A 22,324-nucleotide genomic window follows, 5' to 3' on the forward strand; every position below is an offset into this window, starting at 1 on the left:
GTAAGGGCGTTTATGATCACTATAGCAACAGCTTCGATGATAAATACTGTCAGCCAGGCAATGCACGCGGATGAAGAGAAGGGCTCCAAATTTGGAGTAACTGTTTCGTTTTGGTCATTGGCCATCTACGTGAAGAAAGAAAACGACAATTAGAACATTAGGATAGTTTGTGCTTGGCTAAGAGAAATGCAGTTTTTAGGTAACGCAATACAAAAGAGAGGAAATTGGTAATTCAGTAAAAAAACACTGAAGGTAACAAACCAAGCATCATGATTGGCTATTGATCAAAAAAAGTCAATCAAATGGAAGTCCTCTGCACAATTATTATAAGTTTCCTTTTAGTTTTCTCCCTGTTTATTATCAATAAGAAGCCACAAATTTATTTTCGTACAATTTGAAAAAAATAAACACTGGTAAATATAAGACCTCTGGGCTCGTGCAGTTTAGTTGGTTTTTAAAAACGTTTTAAGTTTTTTTTGACCCAAATTGCACGAAAATATCGTGATTATTCGTATACACACAATCTACCTTTAAAGTGATGAACGAATGCACTTCGTATTAGAAACATCCGTGCTAAAAGTGTATTTCATCATGATCGTTTCATAAAGAAGCTGAAAATGAACTGAGTAACACAGAGAGAACCAATAAAGGCGGCCTCTAAGTGGCGCACGGACATCGAGCACAAACGCCCGAGTGATGAGTTTGAATATTGATCCACAAGTGGACGCTATCTTTGAGAAGACAATGTTGGAGAAACAGCCTATGTTTCAACACTATGCACACATTTCTGGGTTGTTTCCCGAGTTCGTCTGTTAAATGTCTTGTAAAAGCACACACACACAAAATCATTGAATTTTGTTTACTTTTTTCTTAAAGGTTCTTTATAATCTACCCAAAATACTTCCATGGTGTTATACGTCCCTTTAACTGAGAGATCGAAAATAATTTATACCTGTTACATGTTTGTTGCAGAGCGGAAATCGAAATGTTTTGACTATGTATAGGTTTCGAAACTTGGCTCTTTTCTTCAAACGATATGTGCCAATAATTTGATAAATATACATTACACTTTTTATTTGTCGAGTCCTTTAAATGTTCAAGTCCAAGTTCAAGATCATAAAATTCCCCTTAATATGTTGCCGGTAAAATCCGTTCTCAGGTTGAATCCGTTTTAACCTAAGATAAATTGGTGATCCTCATTTTACCTAGGTTGATTACGCACTCAGATAGATTGAAGAAACTTGTTTGAAGTCTAAATTAAGCCTGCAGAAAAATTAGGGTCAGGTTAGAATTAGTTTTGGTTTTTGTACATAGATATCAATTGACTTATTATACAAAAGTAATCAATGAAAAGAACTGTGTTGGGTTGTGCATGTTCGTCGTCGTAGTGTAGAGGTGAGGACACAGGACTATAGATCTGGAAGGTCCGAGCTCGATTAAGTGCACAGTACAGTTCCATGTTCCCAACTTTGTTGTAATGTTGAGACTAAATGGATGTTGAGACAAAATGAATGCAAAAACAGATAAGGTGATATGAAACATTAAGAAGATGTGTTTAGATGCGTAAGACAGAGCTTCAGGGATGGTATAGGTGTTTTCAATCCTAACTAGATAGAGTGAATATTCAACCTAGGAAAAATGCGGATCACGAATTTAACCTATGAGGTAAAAACGGATTCAACCTGAGAACGGATTTGATCGACAACATGTATACAATGTTGAAACAATAAGAGACTAAAATCTTTGCTTCAAAATCCGACCAACGACAATAAGGTCTTAGAATACAACAATAAAGCGCAAATTAAGATGCGCAAAGCGAATGAGAAAATTTAAACGTTTCTTAAAGGTTGAAATTTGAAATGACGATAAAAAAGGCCTTAGAGGACGACAGTAAAAGAGAAGAAAAGCAAAGGCGATGACAAGGATTGGGGACGCTATACAAACTATTACAGCTTCGCACGAATAGTCATCCTGTTTTTCTTAGTTTTATTCTCATTTCAAGTTAGTTTAAGTTTTATTTACCGTTTGTTCAAAAACAAGAAGGTAAATGAAGTAATATACCAGGCTTTTGTTCCCGTTTTTGACAAAAACCAGCCAATATGATAACAGGAAACCGGTTGCTGCAAAACTTATTAATTTCAACGGTTGAAAAGACTTTCAAAGCAGGGCAAATAAAGTGCAATGCTTTTGAGACGCTAAATTGCTAACCGTGGACACACCTCTTTCAGTTTTCGTCTTGGGCAATTTGTCATCAACCTTGTCTTACACTCCAAAGTGCAAGCTACGACACCTTTTTATTTTTTCCAGTAAATTCAGTGACGTAATTGTGATTCGCCCTCACGTGAACTATTTAAGTGGAAAAAAGTAGTAGTGTAAGTTAAGTTACGGACCTCGACTTCTGTGAATAAAAGCCGACATATATTTTCTTCCAAGAAAACGTATTCGAGTTTACTAGCTGTTTCTTAAACTTTCGTAATTGCCTGACTTCAGTCTGACTTCCTCTCCAGCTGCATGAAAAACGGTTTTGTGTTTAACCCATTGTTAAGAGCACTTGTCTCAATTAAGAGTTTCAACACATAATTTGCCTTGTAATTGTCCTTGTCGCTTCTTATGTCGTCAGTAATATATAATATTAGAAAACAGTCCTAAGAAAATACGCGCGCTGATTGGTTAAAAATCGTGTTTCTATAACTCGCGAACCATTTAAGTGGGAAAAAGTAGTAGTGTAAGTTAAGTTACGGACCTCGACTTCTGTGAATAAAAGCCGATATATATTTTCTTCCAAGAAAACGAATTCGAGTTTACTAGCTGTTTCTTAAACTTGCGTAATTGCGCCGAATGAAAATTTGCTGTAGAAGATGGAAGTTTAAAGTAAGGTTAATTCACAAACATGGTCACCTGTCCAGCAAAGGACAATAACGCCTCCGCGAGGTCACTGGTTAGGTTATCGATCGTCGGCATTTTACAAAAGAAATAACAGTTTTTTGCTTTTAAGTAATATGTAATGAGGTAATGAAAGTATATTCTAGTGTTTATTTAAAAAGACGGGTCTGACATTTAACCTTTAAAATGATCAGTACATTGCCAGGACTGTCCAAAACTAGCTCGCGCAAACAGGAGAAAATTATTTTTCCTGAAAAATACTTGAGAATTGAAGTCGCTTCGAAAAAAATGCTAAAGTGAATTGTGAAGAAATAAGCAACAAACTAATATCCAAAGAAAAATAAATAAAATATTGTGTTCTGCTGTTTCACCTTAAGTGACAAAATAGAAGCTGTGTTTAAATTAATATTCGTTGATGACTTCCTCTCCAGCTGCATGAAACACGGTTTTGTGTTTAACCAATGGATGAAGCGGGTAGTTTCTAAAGAAACTGTGGTGCTGCGTCGGTGGGGAAGTATTATTCAAAAATTTGGTTTTATCAACGGAGTTTATAATGTAAATTGGCCACCGTACAGAGATTCTAAAAGCTGACGTTTCGAGCGTTACCCCTTCGTCAGAGCGAATCGAGGAATTATGGGTTACGTGTAGTTATTTTCATCACATCCATCACATGTCAAGAACTCCATTCCTAATTCTCAATATCTTAGACCTCGACGTCTATGTAGTGATGACTCCGATTTTTTCAGCAAATCAGAGGAGATGTGCCAGTTCTTCGAAAAACGTGGCTGTCCTGTCTCTGTGGTCGAAGCGGGCCATCATCGCGCCCAACAATTTGATCGACAGTCATCACTACAAACGTCACAAAAAGATAAGAATGACAGAATTCCATTCACCCTCACTTTCCATCCTCATAATCACGCAGTCAAAAGCATCATTCTTAATCATTTTAAATTACTCCAAAATGATCCCGAGACTGGTAGAATCTTTTCGCAACCTCCACTTACTTCATTCAAACGCGGCAAAAACGTAGGCAACTTTTTAGTTAGAAGCGCGCTCAAAACTAACGAAATGCGCGCGCTCACGATGCAAAACTTGTCTTTTCATTGTTAACACTAGCAAGATATCGGGACCTAAGCGATCTGTTAAGATCACCGATCGTTTCACATGTACCTCCGCAAATTCCATTTATTGCATATTAACCTGTACGTTATGCAATAAATTATACATTGGCGAGACAGGTAGACGACTTGGTGACCGATTCCGCGAACACTTTCGCGATGTTGAGAAGAATGACAAAGATGCATCTAAGCCAGTCGCTCATCATTTTAATCTCCCTAACCACTCCAAAAAACACATGGCAATCTGCGGCCTTTCCCTACATCTAGGTACGACGGAAAGCCGCAAGAATCTAGAACAAAAATTCATCTTCCAAATCGGCACCCTTAATCCTCACGGTATTAACGAACGCTTTTCATTTAACTAATATATTCCTATTTTTCACGTTTCCATGTTACCACCAATAGCGAAGCTCCTACTCTACTATAAAAACTACACGTAACCCATAATTCCTCGATTCGCTCTGACGAAGGGCTGACGCTCGAAACGTCAGCTCTTAGAATTTCTGTACGGTGGCCAATTTACATTATCAACTCCGTTGATAAAACCAAAATTTTGTAACCCCAAAAGAGTTAAACTAGTGTACTCAACCTTAATATACTTAACTAAATAAATAATTATGTTTTTTCCACCTTAACTTAAACGATAATACTAAATTTACTAATTGCTTTACTCTAATATTTACAGACAATACGTTCAGTTGTTTTCTAGCAAACCCAGTTGAGTCCGTTATAAGCAAATCCAACAGTCCAGTTCTCCAACAGACTAACATCAGTTTCCACGGCGACATCTTTAAATCTCAGCGCCTACTTCTCGTCTGGCTCTTAGGTCCTTCTAAGTTCTCGCGTCTCTCTCAATCTGACCGTTTCTTCTCTTTTCTTCTCTTTCCTTGCCGCCACTGACAAAGGAAGTTTTGTCGTTGATTTTCCGGCCGGCTCCTACTATTGACTCATAGCAGTGATTCCTTTTTTTTCCCCAACTTCTTTCGACTGCTCTTGCTCTTTTTTCAACCGCAAACTTTCTGCTCCACCAACCAAAACGTATCTCAAGGTTACAACAATTTATACTGTTACTGTACATTAATTAAGCTTTCAACGTGAGACTTTTTTCCTGCTAGAAATGATACAACAACTCTAGTTCATTGACACCGTTATGAAATACGAATAATTAACAACACTGAACTATGAAACTTGTGAAGAGAACAGGAAGAATGATAGAAAAAAAAGACGAACGGAGACAATACGTAATTGATGTGAAAGCGAGAAAAAAGAAATTTCGTGAAAGGGATAATGAACTACTCCCAGCTCGTCCTTTTTTCCAAATTTCATCTGAATTCATTCGTATTACTTCAATATCAGAAAAATCTAAAGCAAAGGTAAATGCTTTACCATTTTTTCTCGCTTCCTTTAAGTTGTTAAATTGAATTTATCTAAAAGAATTATACCTTTTCGTTTTAAAATGTTGTTGTTTCTTACTTGCAAAATTAACTTTTTATTAGTATTAAAAAAATATTGCTTTTTGCAATTGATATGGGGTTAAATTAACACTAACTGAAAAATAATGTTCTTTCATATTTTATCTCTCGAAAAAATCTTATACTTCAAATTGCTTTGCGAAGAAAAAAGAGCAATTTATGCAACAATCAACTCACCACTAACAGTATTAATTCCCATTTCATTATTTAAACCAGCATAAATAGAATAATTGTGACAGGCGGCTTGACTTAGTCCATAAAGAAAATGTAACTTGTGTGGGTTCATTTGTTAAATCTAATTTATTTTCACTTAAATAAAAGTAAATAACAGGATATAACTTATCAAAATTATTTATAATTGTGACCCAGCATAAATAAATCATTAAATATTCTTACTTTATTATCTGATTCATAATCATTTGCAGGATAATATTCATTTCCATATTGTAATCTGAGAGATGTTAATCTTAAATTAGAAAAAGTGTTAAAAATATAAGGGTTTTGTGGATCATTATTATTTACATCGGTATTTGGTAAAAATATAAAAAAGTTCTTTGGGTGTTTTTCATCTGGTGATACTTACAAGTCACCTCTTGCAACATTTCTTGCAGACGAAGATAAAACTTTTTCGTGAAGAAATGCTATCCTTTTTAGTTTCAAAAAATTACTATTAACACATGATTGTTCTTTTGATGTAAATTTGAACAATGGCATCCATGGTTCGGTTTTAGGAGGCAGCTTGGTCCAGTGGTTAGGGTCTTTGGATTTGCCAGAGGCTGTCCTGGGTTCAAACCCATTCTAACCTCTAGTTTGGTTTTTTTCCTGGTTGTCCTGGCGTCAACTAAACCGCACTCTGTAAATAGCCCACTGATTGCCTCCTGCCATCCCGCCAGTTGGGGTTCTTAATCATGTTTCTGTTAAGTTTGAATTGTTTCTTTCAGATTATTAAAAGGGAAGTGCCTGTGAACTAGCTTGATAGCTAAGTGCACTTGCACTATAAACAGAGCATTTACATTTTTTACAGATTTTCTTACAACAACTCTTTTATCATCTTGTGCAGCTGCTTGATAAATTAATTCATTATCATCTTGAAATTCAATAAAAAAATCAAGATTCATTGGTGGATGTAATTGATATTCTTAAGTTTCAAAAGCAGAGTAACGATTTAATGGCATTATTGTGTCAAACGTCTTTGTTAATCTTGGATCACCATTACAAGTACCAACTGTTAATGTTGCTCTTTGTTTTATTCCTGAATTATTATTTAAAACTTTACTATTAGTTTATCAAGATACCGAAATTCATTATTTGTAACTGATTCAGCATATTATTTTTTATAAAAATACGTTTGTCTACATTATCAACAACATAGAGTTCTCTTGCATTTGATTTCATAGCAATTTTATTAATTAGTGAAAAGGAACCATTCATTGGAGTGGCAGGAGAATCATCAGCAAGATCAGCCCCGTTTGCTTTTGCTTCAAAAGTATAGTTAACTCGAAAATACTCATTATACCAATCATACCAATCGTTTCATTTGTTAATTGAAAACCTATAACCAGATTTTTCTTGTAGTTGATTATTCTTTGGTAAAGTAATTGGTGTATCAAGAATATTAAAATTAAGCCTCTTTTCTTTTTCTTTTTTTTCTTAAAAATTTGTTTTTTTTTTCTGAAAAAAGGAAGAAAGAAAGAAAAACTGTTTTTGAAAATCAATTGACAGGTGAAAAAAAATCGAAACCTTCTGTAAAAAGTAAAAAAGAAATAACTTTAAAAAAGAGGAAACTTAAAAAGTTTCAACCTCTTTTGAAAAATCTAACAGGTAAGTTTTTAAACGATATAATAAAAAGAGAAAAATGTTTAGAAATTCAGAATTATTATAAAAAACTACTTATAATAAAATCAACCATATCAACTTTATTATTTTGTCTATCTGTTACCCTTACATTAATTAAAACGTTTTTCTTATTACATTTAACAAACTTAATCATTTTGTTTTAATTTGAAATGGGTAAGTATAAATTAATTACTTTTTGAAAATGAATAACTTACATCATTTTGTCGTTGATTAAAGGTTATTTTATTAAAAGCAATATCACAGTGAATATAAATTGTATCAGCATCTCTTGTAATGTTTGGCAAACTTTCTGATACATTATTTTGTTTGTCAAATACGTTCTTTTAAAAACCAAGAAGATGTGGAAATTTACCATTACTTAAATCAATTTCGTAATTACTATCAAAGCAAATAACTGTTTTATAAATATTGGTGTTAAAATAAGTTCCATAAAGTGTTTTGTTTACCATCAGATTGTAAAAGGCTCATGTGTGATTGAAGATTGCTGTTTACTGAAGCCTAATCATACATTCCATTGAGGCATCTGTGCCGTTTTTTGCTATATCTCGTAGGTGTTCGCGAAAGCGGTCCGCCAATGTTCTCCCTGTTTCGCCTATGTAGATCTTTTTGCATAGTGTGTAGGTTATGCAGTAGATGACGTTTGCGGAGATGCATGTAAAGTGGTCAGTGATTTTAGCAGATCGATTAGGTCCTGGGACAAGTTTTGCATCGTGTGCGTGTACATTTGAAAGTTCCTGGTTGGTTGTCTGACTTGAAAGCGCTCCTAACTAGAAAGTTGCGTATGCTTTTGTCGCTTTGTGGTAGAGAAAAGATGTGTTTAGTTTCGGGATCATTGCGGAGAATTTTGAAGTTTTTGAGAATTACATTTTTGACTGCAAGGTTTTGTGGCTGGTAGGTGAGGGTGAATGGAATTCTGTTGGTTTCTTCGTTCTGTGACTTTGATGATTGTAGTGCGGTATCTCGATCGATTTCTTGGGCACGATGTTTGCCTGTGGTGACAGCGGAACATTTCCTCACATTTGTTGTTAAAATCGGAGTCGCTACTACAAAGGCGCTTGAGTCTAAGAAATTGAGAGAATGGAATGGCATTTTTTACTTGTTGTGACGAATGTAATAAAAAGTTATGAGAGTCCGTAGGTTTGTAGTGCACGCCGGTAGATAAACTGTTGCCATTGATTGAAAGTTACGGGAGTCATCCTCCAGCGCTGAGGCGAGGCGAGTTATTTGTTGTTCCTTTGGTTTGGCGCATTCGTTTTTACCTTTATGCCTATAAGGAGTTGTGTAAATTGTTTTTTTTTTTTTATATGCAGGCGTAGGAGTTACCAGTTTGCGCAATCTAGTAGACAAGAGTTTTTTCAACACATTTGACCTGCGTTTACAATATTTTCCAGCTTGGATGTTTTGACTTTGCAAACAGTCCCGATTAGTATTTTTTGTGTGGGATAGGTTGGGTACCTTTTCTCCGAGCAGATCTGAAGAGGCCTCTATTTGCTGTAGAGGGAGAAACTGACAACAACAGAGCAACTCCTTGTGACTCCGAGCAAAGATGAATAGGTCCCTGTAGGGGTACATGTTCAAACTTGCCCCTAATATAGGCACACCCTTGGCCTTCTCATCTCGTGTATAGACGTGACTTGCATCTAATCAACCAAAATCCTAATTCATGCGACATGGGATGCACGTGTTGTCACAAGTGTTAGGGTTACGCTGTGTTGCGTCATGCCCCAACTTGCCCTAATTTATGCACGCCTTTCGCCAGTTGCTAGGGTTTAGGGATAGGATTACGGTTGTGGAGCTTAAGGGCTCAACAGTTCCACCAGCTGCAGAACCCCACTTGGTATACTACTGCTGAAGGGAAGCTTTGTGTTAGACCGTTTACGGTCCCATTGCCAAGCCTAGTGATGACAGTGTCTATGTTGGAAGTAAAATCCGTTCTCAGGTTGAATCCGTTTTAACCTAGGTTAAATTCGTGATCCGCATTTTAGCTTGGTTGAATTATCCACTCAACCTAGCTTAACGTCCAAAAAGGAGACTTATACCTTCCCTCCTCAAGCTCTGTTTTACACATCTTCTTAATCTTTGTTATCATCTTATCGGTTTCTGTATTCATATACTCATTAATTGAGTCTCAACAGTAGAACATACTAAGGAAACAAAGAACTGTACTTTGCACTTACCGGTTCTCGAACTCGCACCCTCCAGATCTGTAGTCCTGTCTTCACCACTACACTACACTACAACGACGAACGTGCTCAATCCAACAAAGATCTTTTTATTTTTTACTTTTCTATGATTGGTCAATTTAATATCTATGTACAACAACCAAAACTAATCCTAACCTGACCCAAATTTTTCTCTAGGCTTAAGTTAGGCTCCAAAAGAGTTTCTTTAATCCATCTGAGTGCGTATTTAATCTCAAGCTCTTAGCTTCCAGCAGCTTGCCCTCATAGCTATTTGTGGCCCAGTGGTTAGAGCGCTTGCTTTGAGATCCGGAGATCCCGGGTTCACGACCCGCACTGACCACTCGCTGAATTTGATCCTGGTAGTCCCTGGTTAAACTTCCCAGCTGCACTTGTAAATCGCCCACTGGTTTGCCTCCACCCAGTTGGGATTCATAACAGTTGTTTTTGTTCTGTTCTGTCGTTTCGTTGTGTTTCATTGGCCCTGAAAAGCCCCTATGGGGAGTGGTCAATTAAGTATGTATTGTATTATTGTTTATCTAAGTTTTGCCAGGGGTCTTAAGTTTGACGACGTCAAACGCGCGCTCAGCTATTTTGCGAGTCCATTTCTCGCGCGCCTGTTTTTTTGTTCGCGTCATGCAGCTCTCCAAACCATGTGACACTGTGACACAAATAAATACATATGTCAACTTTATCTATGTCAAAATTCAGTGTAGAAAGTAATATAGAAAGTTAGTACCTTATCGCAAACGTGACTATCGAGCCAAAAACATAAGCTAAAAAGGAGCAAACAATTCCTTACAAACTTTAATATATTTGAATAGATCAATCTTAGCATTCATGCATTTTTACACATACTCCTTTATATTAACTAGAATAAATTGTTTCCAATTAAAAACAAAGAGAGAAGTCGCACGAAAAATTAAAACCCTCAGTTTTTATATACTTGGTAAACACATATTCATCAGTTAACTGAGTGAAATCCCACAACATTCAAGTCATTAAGAGGAAAAACCTTAACTGGCTCCGAACGAGATCTACAACGCAATAATAAAAACAGAGCTCTTTTGAACTCTGGCATTTTTAATGCATATAACAATGGATTTATAAGAGAATTTGCGAAGAATAAGCAACCTAACGAATATGATAAATGGAGCCTTGTTTGATCAGAAATGGTGTCAAACATTTCGCCGGAAGTAACACAAAAAAGAAACCAGAAAATTATACATGGCATTACTAGTATTAACGATACAATTGTTACAATGAACAATGTCTTGGTCAGTTTTCTTTCTCTTCTGATTGTACCATGATGCTGAGGATGAGTTCCACAATGAACTTTAGTAGCGATGGACGTGTATGAAACAACGATGATTAAAAGCCAACAAAATCCCAATGACAAGTGTGATGCTTTCGGGTGAAAGAAAGCTGTGATATCTGAGCGGCCCAGGAAAAATGGTGAAAAAAGGATAGCTGTAGACAGGGAAGCTGTAAACCAAACACCCGCAACAACTGCTCCAAATATCTTCTTTTTGATGAGGCGATGCTTGAATGGACGAAAAGTTGCGTGCATCCGCTCCAAAGAAAAGAAAGAAATACTCCAAGCTGAAAATAGCTATTGACATCTTAATCGTCCAACAGTTACAATTGTTACCCAACCACAAAATCTCAACGATCACGTTGTAGGTGACAAACATGTCTGCAACCGCCAGGCTGATCACCAGGTACATGCTACGCTTGCGAAGGATTCGCTCTTTCAGGTAAATAATGATTGTAAGGGCGTTTATGGTCACTATAGCAACAGCTTCGATGTTAAGTACTGTCAGCCAGGCAATGCACGCGGATGAAGAGAAGGGCTCCAAAGTTGGAGTAAATGTCCCGTTTTGGCCATTGGCCATCTACGTGAAGAAAGAAAACGACAATTAAAACATTAGGATAGTTTGTGATTGGCTAAGAGAAATGCAATTTTTAGGTAACGCAATACAAAAGAGAGGAAAGAGGTAATCTAGTAAAAAAAAAAATGGAGGTAACAAACCAAGCATTATGATTGGCTAATGATCACAGATAGTCAATCAAATGTAAGTCCTCTTTTCGTACAATTTGAAAAATATAAACATTGGTAAATATAAGACCTCTGGGCTCGTGCAGTTTAGTCGAGCACAAACGCCCGAGTTGATGAGTTTAAATATTGATCCACAAGTGGAAGCTATCTTTGAGAAGATAATGTTGGAGAAACAGCCTATTTTTCAACACTATGCGCACATTTCTGGGTTGTTTTCCGAGTTCGCCTGTTAAATGTCTTGTAAAAGCACACACAAAATCATTGATTTTTGTTTACTTTTTTCTTAAAGGTTCTTTATAATCTACCCAAAATACTTCCATGCTGCTATACGTCCCTTTAACTGAGAGATCGAAAATAATTTATACCTGTTACATGTTTGTTGCAGAGCGGAAATCGAAATGTTTTGACTATGTATAGGTTTCGAGACTTGGCTCTTTTCTTCAAACGATATGTGCCAATAATTTGATACATATACACTACACTTTTTATTTGTCGACTCCTTTAAATGTTCACGTCCAAGTTCAAGATCCTCATTTTACCTAGGTTGATTACGCACTCACATAGATTGAAGAAACTTGTTTGAAGCCTAAATTACGCCTGCAGAAAAATTAGGGTCAGGTTAGAATTAGTTTTGGTTTTTATACATAGATATCAATTGACTCATTATACAAAAGTAATTAATGAAAAGAACTGTGTTGGGTTGCGCCTTCTCGTCGTCGTAGTGTAGAGGTGAAGACACATCAGGACTATAGATCTGGAAGGTCCGAGCTCGATCACCGGTTAAGTGCACAGTACAGTTCCATGTTCCCAAACTTTGTTGTAATGTTGAGACTAAATGGATGTTGAGACAAAATGAATTCAGAAACCGATAAGGTGATATGAAATATTAAGGTGTGTTTAGATGCGTAAGACAGAGCTTCAGGGATGGTACAGATGTTTTCAATCCTAACTAGATAGAGTGAATATTCAACCTATAGGTAAAATGCGGATCACAAATTTAACCTATAAGGTAAAAACGGATTCAACCTTAGAAAGGATTTGACCGACAACATATAAACAATTTTGAAACAATAAGAGACTAAAATCTTTGCTTCAAAATTCGACCAACGACAATAAGGTCTTAGAATACAACAATAAAGCGCAAATTAAGATACGAAAAGCGAATGAGAAAATTTTAACTTTTCTTAAAGGTTGAAATTTGAAATGACAATAAAAAAGGCCTTAGAGAACGAAAGTAAAAGGGAAGAAACGCAAAGGAGATGACAAGGATTGGGGACGCTATACAAACTGTTACAGCTTCGCACGAATAGTCATCCTGTTTTTCTTAGTTTTATTGTCATTTCAAGTAAGCTTGAATTTTATTTACCGTTTGTTCAAAAACAAGAAGGTAAATGAAGTAATATACCAGGCTTTTGTTCCCGTTTTTAACAAAAATCAGCCAATATATATATTTGGATATAATCCATTTTTATGCATTTTATTCATTTCATCATTCAAATATTAATATATTTTAGTATCTTCAGAAAAAAACCTAATTAATTAATTAATTAATGTTGGAGACGGAAAAACTCCGACCAAATGACTTCTCTGAAACGGAATGTCTTCTCCACCACTACCCTTGTCTCTGCAAGCGTGTTTGGGTGTCGAGCATGCTGGTAAATTTGGAGAGAGGACACCTCGCGATTCACATTTTCATTCTGAAAGATATGACCAATAATTTATCAATCAAAAGTATGTTTATCTTCATGTGGATCACGATTTTACTACATTACCCAGTCAAGAACAGCTAATTCCACACGCATGTTGTAAGTGTCATCCCCAAAATGGATCTTTTTTGGTACATAGATTAGCATAACAGTATGGAGGGTCTCAATCCAGAATGTCTCCCTACACTAATAAGAAAATTTTAAAATAAAAGGATAAGTCACCATGTCATGTGTAACCCATAGGTAGACATAATGAACGCTCAAATAAAGAGATTCAGGGTTACAACAAGCTATAAAGATTCCTAAAATGTCTACGAACAAGAACTAGTTACCCGCATGTAATCAGCCGCATGTCGATAAATCGTTGTTCCAGATATGGCTTTCTTGTAAGCTGCTATAGCTCTTGCATCATTCAGCATTTTCTTACTCATAACATACCCCTCTGATTTGCATCTGGACCCTTCATTACATTTATCATGTTTACCCTGAAAATAAGCAATACCATGCTTGTTATCAAAATTTATTACTACAGTGTACCTAAATTAAACACCTGATAAGGGAACACTGCAAATTATTGACATTCAAATGTACTGAGTCAAGCCAACTGAATATTTGCAGGACTGTGTATGACTATATATGTTACTGCTGTTATAAGTTAGAATACAGTTTATCTTTACTTTACCTGGTAGTGATCAATAACTGTTAGAAGGCTCTCCCTAAAATCTTCCTCGTTTGGTGGACTGTTCTTCATGCAAAAGTACACGTGTGTCCGTGTGCTCTTTACTGAAGACATTACAAAAGAATAGTACAGTACGTGCAAAGATAAACTGAGAAGGAATTCTTCTCTGGGTTACATATCAAATCACTTTTATGCTCTCTGATTCTAAAAGCTGGATATTTCAGCGTTAGTGCGCAGTATTGGCGAAGCTCGGTTTGCTGGGAACAGCGAGAATAAGTGACACCTAGTTGGTGATAAAAGTGACACTTAGTTGGTGATAATTTGGCCGCGCTTGTGGCGTGGCCGTTTATTCTCTTATCGAATATACAAAGTGAGAAACTAGGGCGTAAACAAGTAAGCAGTTCCCAGCAAAGGTGAGGGATTACCCGCCACGGCCCGAGACGAGGAACGAGGACGGGCAGCCCCACCCAAAGCCAATACTGAGCCTTTACATAAAGGGATTTGCTGTCAAAAGCGCGGATAAACGTGAACACTGCCCGTAACTAATCAACTATATCATATTGCTAATTAAAAGAAAGATGCTTAGCCCCTGCGTAAACATCTGTTGTTTACCTTTATGGGGCTGTATCCGGCTTGCGAAATTATGCCGGCCTAACGTTACTCTAAACTGTTCTTATATACGAGAGGAAAAATGCTTAGCCCATGCGTAAGCATCTGCCGTTGTACGCGTTGCTAGTAGAAGAACGAAAGTGATGCTTAGCCCCTGCTTAAACATCTGCTGTCGTCCTTTAAAAACTTATATCTACCCGGCGAATTCTAAGAGAATATACTGGGTTACTTAATAATTACATAGGTACCTGCTTAGCCCCTGCGTAAGCATCTGAGTAATATTGTTTTGTTGAGATTATCATCACTCGTCCTGCTGGCGAGTACCCAAGCATCAGAGAGATATGGCGAGTGGCCTGTGAAATGTCACAAATTAGAGAGGCGACGAGTGGGCTAAAGTTGGTGTTCTAATATATCTTAAAAAGGCGGTCGATTTCCATCGGCCGAACGTACGAATTTGAGCATCAGACATGCCTTTTGCGGCCGCCCACGAAGCGGCGCCAATTCGAAAACTATGGCTCTTATAGAATTTGGTATCTAGACCCGAAAAAATGAGGGCCTGACTGAGACACTGAGCAAAATACGGCCTAGTAATTGCTGTGTTATTAGGCCAGCAGAACAACGGACCCGCGTTCCGTCCTCGTAAACTCAAATAATCCAAAAGCAATGTCACGGCGCAAACAGGCTTATCTTTGTATACAATAAGGTCAGTAGGGCGAGAGGTATCGCTGTGTTTATAGTTTCGCATAGACAGTTTGATGCCCACGATAGAATCCGCATTATCTTCCAGAAAGAATACCTGCTTAAGCAGTAGTAAGTTGGTAGATGACTTGCCTGCCGTGATGGTCATCTCTCCTACTCTTAAAGCTGCGAAAAACGCCAGAGCAAACATCGCGCGAATTAGTTTTCTTTGAAAGCACGAAGAAAGTGTCTGCTCACATGAACAAATTACTTGCTCTAAAATTGGTAGCGTTATAGGTAATCTGTTGTCTAGAGTGGGGTTAATTTTGGCATACCCTTTGAGGGCACATTTTATCAACTCTGACTTTGTTGGGTCGGGCAATGAAGCTAAGCGATGTACGTAACCCAGTGCAGAGACGTAAGTAAGAGTCGTCGCCGCACTGTAATTATTGTCCGCTAAGTACGCGACAAACAACGCTAGTGTATCTGTCGAAATCGGAAACTGTGAAATGGCTCTGCTCAAGACGTTAATCTCGAAGCGCTGAAAAATCCTCCAAGCCTGTTGGTAGGTTTTGAGGGACGATGTGCTCAAACTGCCTGCTAAGAGTCTGGCTAGTGTATTTCCCAGTTGCCTGGTTGCAAATGAGGGGGGATTGTTGTGGGCAACGAATCCATTCCTCTCGTGAGAGACAAGAACCTCTCTACCTGCAAGCGAGAGAGACTATCAGCTAATACGTTGTGCCTCCCCGGAACGTGTCGAGCCCTAAAATATATGTTCTGGGACAGACATACGAGAACCAGCTGCCGTACTAGAGCTAGCAAACCTTTGTGTTTAGATGTTAGCTTGTTAATGACGTGTACGACACTTTCATTATCTGAGTAAAACAATACCCGTTTATTTTTTAATCGGGCTGCCCACAAGTGTACGCCCAACACAATGGGATAAAGTTCAAGTACGGAAATATCCTGTTGCTTCCATTTATCAGGCCACTTGCCATATGTCCAATGCGTGCCGAAGATAGTGCCAAAACCGCATGATTGTGCGGCATCCGTGTAAAAGGAAAGTACGCCGGATGAGGTCCAAACCTCCTCGAGAAACATGGATTGACAGTTAAATGATGTTAGGAATTGTTGCCAAATCCTGAGATCTTTTTTAACGTCTAAAGTAAGGCGGATAAAATACGTAGGTCTGAAAACTCCTATTGTAAGATTAATCAACCTGCGTAGAAAAACTCTGCCTGGTTTTATTATGGAGCAAGCAAAGTTTAATAAGCCGATCAATGATTGAAGTTCTCTGAGCGTGACTTTTTTACGTGACAAAAATTGTAATATAACCTCGCGGCATTTCTCAACCTTCTCTCGAGGAAGCCTGGCCTCGTGTTGTAAGCAATCTAGTTCTATGCCCGCAAAAGTAAGAACGTGAGCCGGGCCCACAGTCTTTTCTTCTGCCATAGGGACGCCCAGTTCATGACAAAATTGTAAGAATCTGTTTAATTTTGCACCGCACGTATCTAGTGATTTGTCAATGATCAGGAAGTCCTCCAAAATGTGTATTATGTAAGGAATTTGCAATTTGTTCTTCGCGACCCATTCCATCGCTGTACTAAGATCTTCGAATATTTGACATGAACTTGAACACCCCATAGGCAGGGTTTTATCATAATACCATTTTTCTTTCCATTTAAAACCCAATAAAGGGTAATCCGAAGGATGTACTGGCACGATACGAAAAGCGCTTCTCACATCGGTTTTGGCCATAGCGCAACCCTTGCCCTGTCTTTGAATAAGGCTTATCGCATCATCAACAGACGCATATTGAACTGATGAAAATTCGGGTGGAATACTGTCGTTTATCGACGCTCCCTTTGGATACGATAAATGATGAATCATTCTGAATTCGCCTGGCGTTTTCTTGGGAATAACGCCGAGAGGGGAAATACGGAGATTTGCAAGCGGAGGGGAATCAAAGGGCCCCGCGATACGACCCAATTCTCTTTCTTTTCGCAATTTTTCGTCAACAACGTCAGGATTCTCATTAGCGGAGCCTAAATTTGGAGCGGTAGACGTAATTCTGGGACCCTGATAATTAATCTTAAACCCTTCGGAAAAGCCTTTGATTAAACGATAAGCGATGCGGGAGTTATAGCCTAATAAACCGCGGGAAAGAACGGCTACGTTAACCGGTGTGGGAAGCGCTGTTTGTAGGCATGGGTGGTTGCTTCGTTGTGGGATTTCGCCCCGCTGTGGGCTTTTGCTGCTGTTGGCAACGGAAGATTGGATGGTTGTTACCGCACTTGAAGCAGTGGTGTTTAAAGGCGCACCCGTTGCAGTGAGTCCCGCTATGGAACTTCCAGCAGAAACCCTTGGGGAAATTTGCTCTAGCCCAAGTGCTGCGATATCTGCCTTGGCCTCCCCGGTTTGACCCATTTAGCTTTTGTGGTTGGTAGTGTGCCCGAAGCCACAACTCGCTGTGAATATTATCCCAAGAAATTTGCTGCTCTTGCCGCAACTGACGAAAATTGTCGTCATAGAAACGCCAATTGGCGGACTGGGCGGCTAAATCGCGCACTACAGACCCATATTTCATGAGTGCTGGAGAATCTTGGGGGAATCTTTGAGTAAAGATGGAAACAAAAATTTGGAAAGCGGTTGTCCACTGCTCTATAGTCTGGATGGTGGGCCGTTTGTGGTTAGGCACCATCGAAAGAACCTGTTGCCCATTCTCATTACTCTGTAGCTGAAAAGTATAGTTATGGTCGTCTTTATATGTTATTAGCAAATGAGAAAAATCTATAAACTCGTTTGCCCAGATCTTATTTCTAATACGCTCTGGTACCCTAGATGCCAGAGGTACAGCACTAGAGATAAAAGAGTGCTTACTGCTATCGACGGTGGGTTCAGACACTTCTAGTATCCCGCCGGTTAACGTCTGGATGTTGGTGCGAACCGCGGCTTGGACGCTGGGTTGAGGTGCGGGCTCTGGAGGCTGGTCTGGAACAAACTGTATGTGGGGTTGGTTTACTGGTTGAGGTAAAACCAGCCCAGTGTCACGAAGGCTCTTCTTCACCGCTTCTGCTATTGCATCGGCAATACCCTGTAGAGCGCCTTCAGGAACGCTTGCTTGGTGCTGGTTGGCAGTACCTCCGGCTGACGAGGTGGAGGTGATCTCTTGGCCGGTATTAGCGGGCACCTGGCGAAGCGTTGCTGGATGTGGTGTGATCTCAGCCGTCTCGGCAGCACCGCGCCTACGTTTAGAAAACCGTGTAAGATATGCCTTGTTGACTGCTGGTCTCTGTCCTTTTGGCGGCATTCTGGGAGGGGGTAGGTCTGGATTAATAACACATCTCGCTCTATGCGCATAATAATTGGCAGAAAAAAAAAAAAAAAAAAAAAAATCATCCAACCTAAGGCGTAAATAGATATAGGATTACCGCAGGCGGCATTAGGTGGGGCCGGCACAAATGCCTAACAAACGTCATGAGGTACACAAAGTATGGAACAAGATAGGTGTTTTCTTTCATAAAACACAACGGCAAAACATGATTGGCACAAAGGCAGCCTTTGGCCGCATTGATCATGCAAAGGCGCCGTGACAATAAGCAAAGTGTCAGAACAGTGTTCTGGGAATAACCACAGAACGCGTAGAACGCGTGATAAAATACATCTGACATTCCTCAATGACCACAATGCTGATAGCATCACGCGACTTTAGTGTAGCTGGTTAAGAGCTTGTACTCCCGATGTGCGCTAGCGACAAAAGAGGCATCTCACAGGGCCTCGTCTTGCTAAGTACGTTCGGGTAGATATAATGTCCCGGATAACCGGAAATCCCTCGGCTGGGAGCTGGAACTAACATTAATCAAGCAGCATAAATTCATTTATTATGGTAATAAATTTCCTTTATGAATGTTACACAGCACTTCCTGACAAGGATAAGATAACCACTTTTAACTCTTTTCCCTAACTTCCCAACCGCGAGAAAGCCGCGGTAAATCTGCCATCGCCAAAAAATGTTATTTTTCTCAAAAAATATTTAAAGTTAGGGGGAAAAAAATACATCATTTTAAAGGTAAGAAAATAAGCTTTCCAACAGCATATAACTTATTTACAGACAACTGAAACCTTTTATAAAAGCGAAATTTGAACGAAAAAATTCAAGAAAAATAATACAAAAAATAGTTTTCCAGGCAAAATTTGGTCATTTTAGCGTTGATTAATGAATTTTTGGCTGGAAAATAAAATTTTCTTCAATTTATTTACTTTCTTGGACATAAATTTGACCGAAAACTGATGAGGCACGAATATTTTTGGATTTTTTGAAATAATCGGATTAGCGATAATTAGTAATGTGATAAGGTGATGACAGATGTCAAATTTGCGACCCGTTGCTAACGGCAACGGAAGGGATCGCATTACGAATAATTAACATCTGTTTGCCAAAAACCACCCAAATAACCGATTTTTCGACGGAAAATTCATCCCAGAGGATAAAACTATTCACGGGACATGTAATAAAGGTAAATATGTGCGAGCGAAAGCGAAAACAAGCGAATATTTTGAGGGAAAACACAATTCTGTGAGATCAAAGGACCATGTGCTCCAGACATGCAATTGTATCGCTAAATAATTAATCTTACCTTTTCAGCGATTTTAGCGCTTGAAATCCCATCCAATGAACCACAAATCCTTTTCTTTATCTATTCCGAAGCATGTACTGTAATTTTTTGGCTGAAAAACTTTAGAAAAACCGCTTCGCGAGAGCTCGGCGATCGATTGAAAATTTGGTCATCGCATCGGCTCAAATTGCCTGAATTAGAATGGCCGTCATGTAGGCGTCATGAAAGCTAGAAAGCCGAGATTTCAGGGAAACTGGGGCTATATCTCCCCAGTAAACACGCCAATTTTCAGCGCGATCGAAGAAAATGGCGGCGTTCTACGAATCTTACAAGAACGTTTCCTGAAGTAATCATTTTAGGTGGGGGGCTAGGGAAAAGAGTTTTAAGCTGTCATTGCTAATGAACAAACAACAAAAACTGTGTTCTTGTAGTATTAACAAACCTTTGTCAGACAAATCTGAAAACCACTTGGTACCATGATCTCTTAAAGGGCCAGATGCCACTTTCTTCAAGGCTTTTGTTACTGACTTAGCACCTGGCAAAAAGTGTAGCATAATGTTTGTGATAGACAAATGTGGGCAAAATTAGCTTCGTAAAAGGTATCAACACATCTTATCGACCCATACTGTTTGTTACAATGTATATCTGTATTGGGTAACAAGAGAAAAGAAGGTCCTTATACCATGCCAAGAATCAAAGGAGTTGAGCATCCCTTTGGAGACTATCCAGTTTTTCAGCTGCAGGACAAAGTCATGAGCCACTTCTGAAATGTGAAATCCTGGCAAAGAAAATTTTGCAAATAAGTAACAATGGCTACAAAAATATAAGTTGTAACAATGCATCCACTACACTTTTAGATGCACCTTGTGTTTCAGTTAGAAGAGTAAGCAATTCCTTTGTCATCGGCACCTCCCGACTGACTGCAGTGACTTCTGAGGCCTTGCTCCAGTTCAAGATTCCGACCACTTTTTTGGTTCTTTCATGTTCCAAATAATAACAATAGAAGCAGTAAGTAGCAAAATGTCACTGTAATAAGAAGATAAACAATGATCTACAATTTAGGTCAGTACAAGAAACTTACGAGAAGGATAGAGCTTGAACTGTGGTATGTGCTGCTGATCTGCTAGAATCATGTCTTACATCAGTAATAACACACTAGAAGATGAACACTATTATAAGATCAAATTATTGCAAGATGAATATGGATTTTTGAAAAAGTACCCACAAAACTACTTTCTTATAGTCCATCAGAAAGTTACCACTCTGGTTAAAGCATGCTTCGCAAGAAAACCATAAATTGCATTACACAAACCTCTCCATTGGTATAATAGCCAGGTCTGTTTTTCACTTCTTCTTGGGCAGCAACCATTGATTCGTTGCAAACCTTCTTCACCGTATCCATGTAATGAAGTTTCTTCAACACTGTAAATTTACAAACAATTTTTGCCACAAACAAGAATATTGTAATGAGCGATTTCCAGTGCCCGTAAAAATTTTTGTTTAATAGGCACACTGTTTAGTGTAAGTCTCTGATCAGCAAAGGAAAGTTGCAACATTGGGCTAACCTGTGTCAAAAGTTTTGTCACCTTCACTCCCAATATTTGCTGCTTGGCAGACACTCGAATACTGAGTTTCAGTTAGCCCACAAGATAAAATTCCATGAATCATTCTATAACAGAATTTACAATAAAAGATTGAATATCAGTCACAAATGTAACAATACCTGGAAAGACAAAGTCTGGAATTAAAAATGGTGAAACGAATAATATCCTACCTCATGTTTACATAATATTTCTGTATAGATCCCCCCATGATAGGAGAAGACAACCACTTGACAGAATCACCACACAAACAGGACATGTTGACTGAAACTGCATGACCCTTCCTTTTGAATGAAAGGGAGTTCATGTCGAAAGGCATAGAACAAAAGAAGCACTTTGCAGATAGGTTGGAAGCGAAAAAAGAAAACAAAGAGCGAAGGGCTCCTTCAGTAGCAAAGTAGACGGGGTCATCCTGTGTTGCCTCTGTCGATATTTGGAAATTTCTTGATGAAAGGGGTGACGAAGAGGACGATGAATGGCATTTTGGCACGGGTGACTCGGTGACTTGATCATCAAAAGGCAAAGACAATCGTGATCTTGGGGTGGAGGTCGCAATTGGTCTTTGAAGTGAGTTATCACTTTCTGAGGAACTTGGCGTGTACGAGAGGTATCCAGATGAGGACAGTTCGTTCGCTAGAATTGCGTTTGTAGCAGATGTTTCTCTGCGTCTTTGCATTTTCTCTTCAAAAGCAAGCAGCAGAGCTTCTAGAAGGTCGGCATTTTGTGTATTTGACGTTCCCTTCGAAAGGTTTAACGCCGTTTTGGCCATCCCAATACGATCCTTTATTCCAAGAAGTCTGCTTTCCTGGTTGCGTGGCAATTGGACATTGAGAGAAAACTGTATGCCTCGATCGCTAGTTGAACGC

At 38.6% G+C, this 22,324-nt stretch overlaps 1 protein-coding gene across 1 annotated transcript; it reads right to left on the reverse strand.

The window, feature by feature from the left end:
* Positions 1-13,116: 13,116 nt before the first annotated feature.
* Positions 13,117-22,242, reverse strand: LOC138017713 (uncharacterized). Its single transcript, XM_068864722.1, has 10 exons — positions 21,632-22,242; positions 21,423-21,526; positions 21,170-21,279; positions 20,939-21,012; positions 20,721-20,833; positions 20,300-20,392; positions 13,958-14,058; positions 13,608-13,760; positions 13,342-13,461; positions 13,117-13,266 (listed from the first exon to the last, which is right to left on the reverse strand). Exons 1-10 carry the CDS (start codon positions 22,225-22,227, stop codon positions 13,117-13,119), a joined length of 1,614 nt encoding a protein of 537 aa, XP_068720823.1. The 5' UTR covers positions 22,228-22,242.
* Positions 22,243-22,324: the final 82 nt, after the last annotated feature.

This window comes from Montipora capricornis, chromosome 9 (genome assembly GCF_036669925.1).
Source record: "Montipora capricornis isolate CH-2021 chromosome 9, ASM3666992v2, whole genome shotgun sequence".
Lineage (NCBI taxonomy): Eukaryota > Metazoa > Cnidaria > Anthozoa > Scleractinia > Acroporidae > Montipora > Montipora capricornis.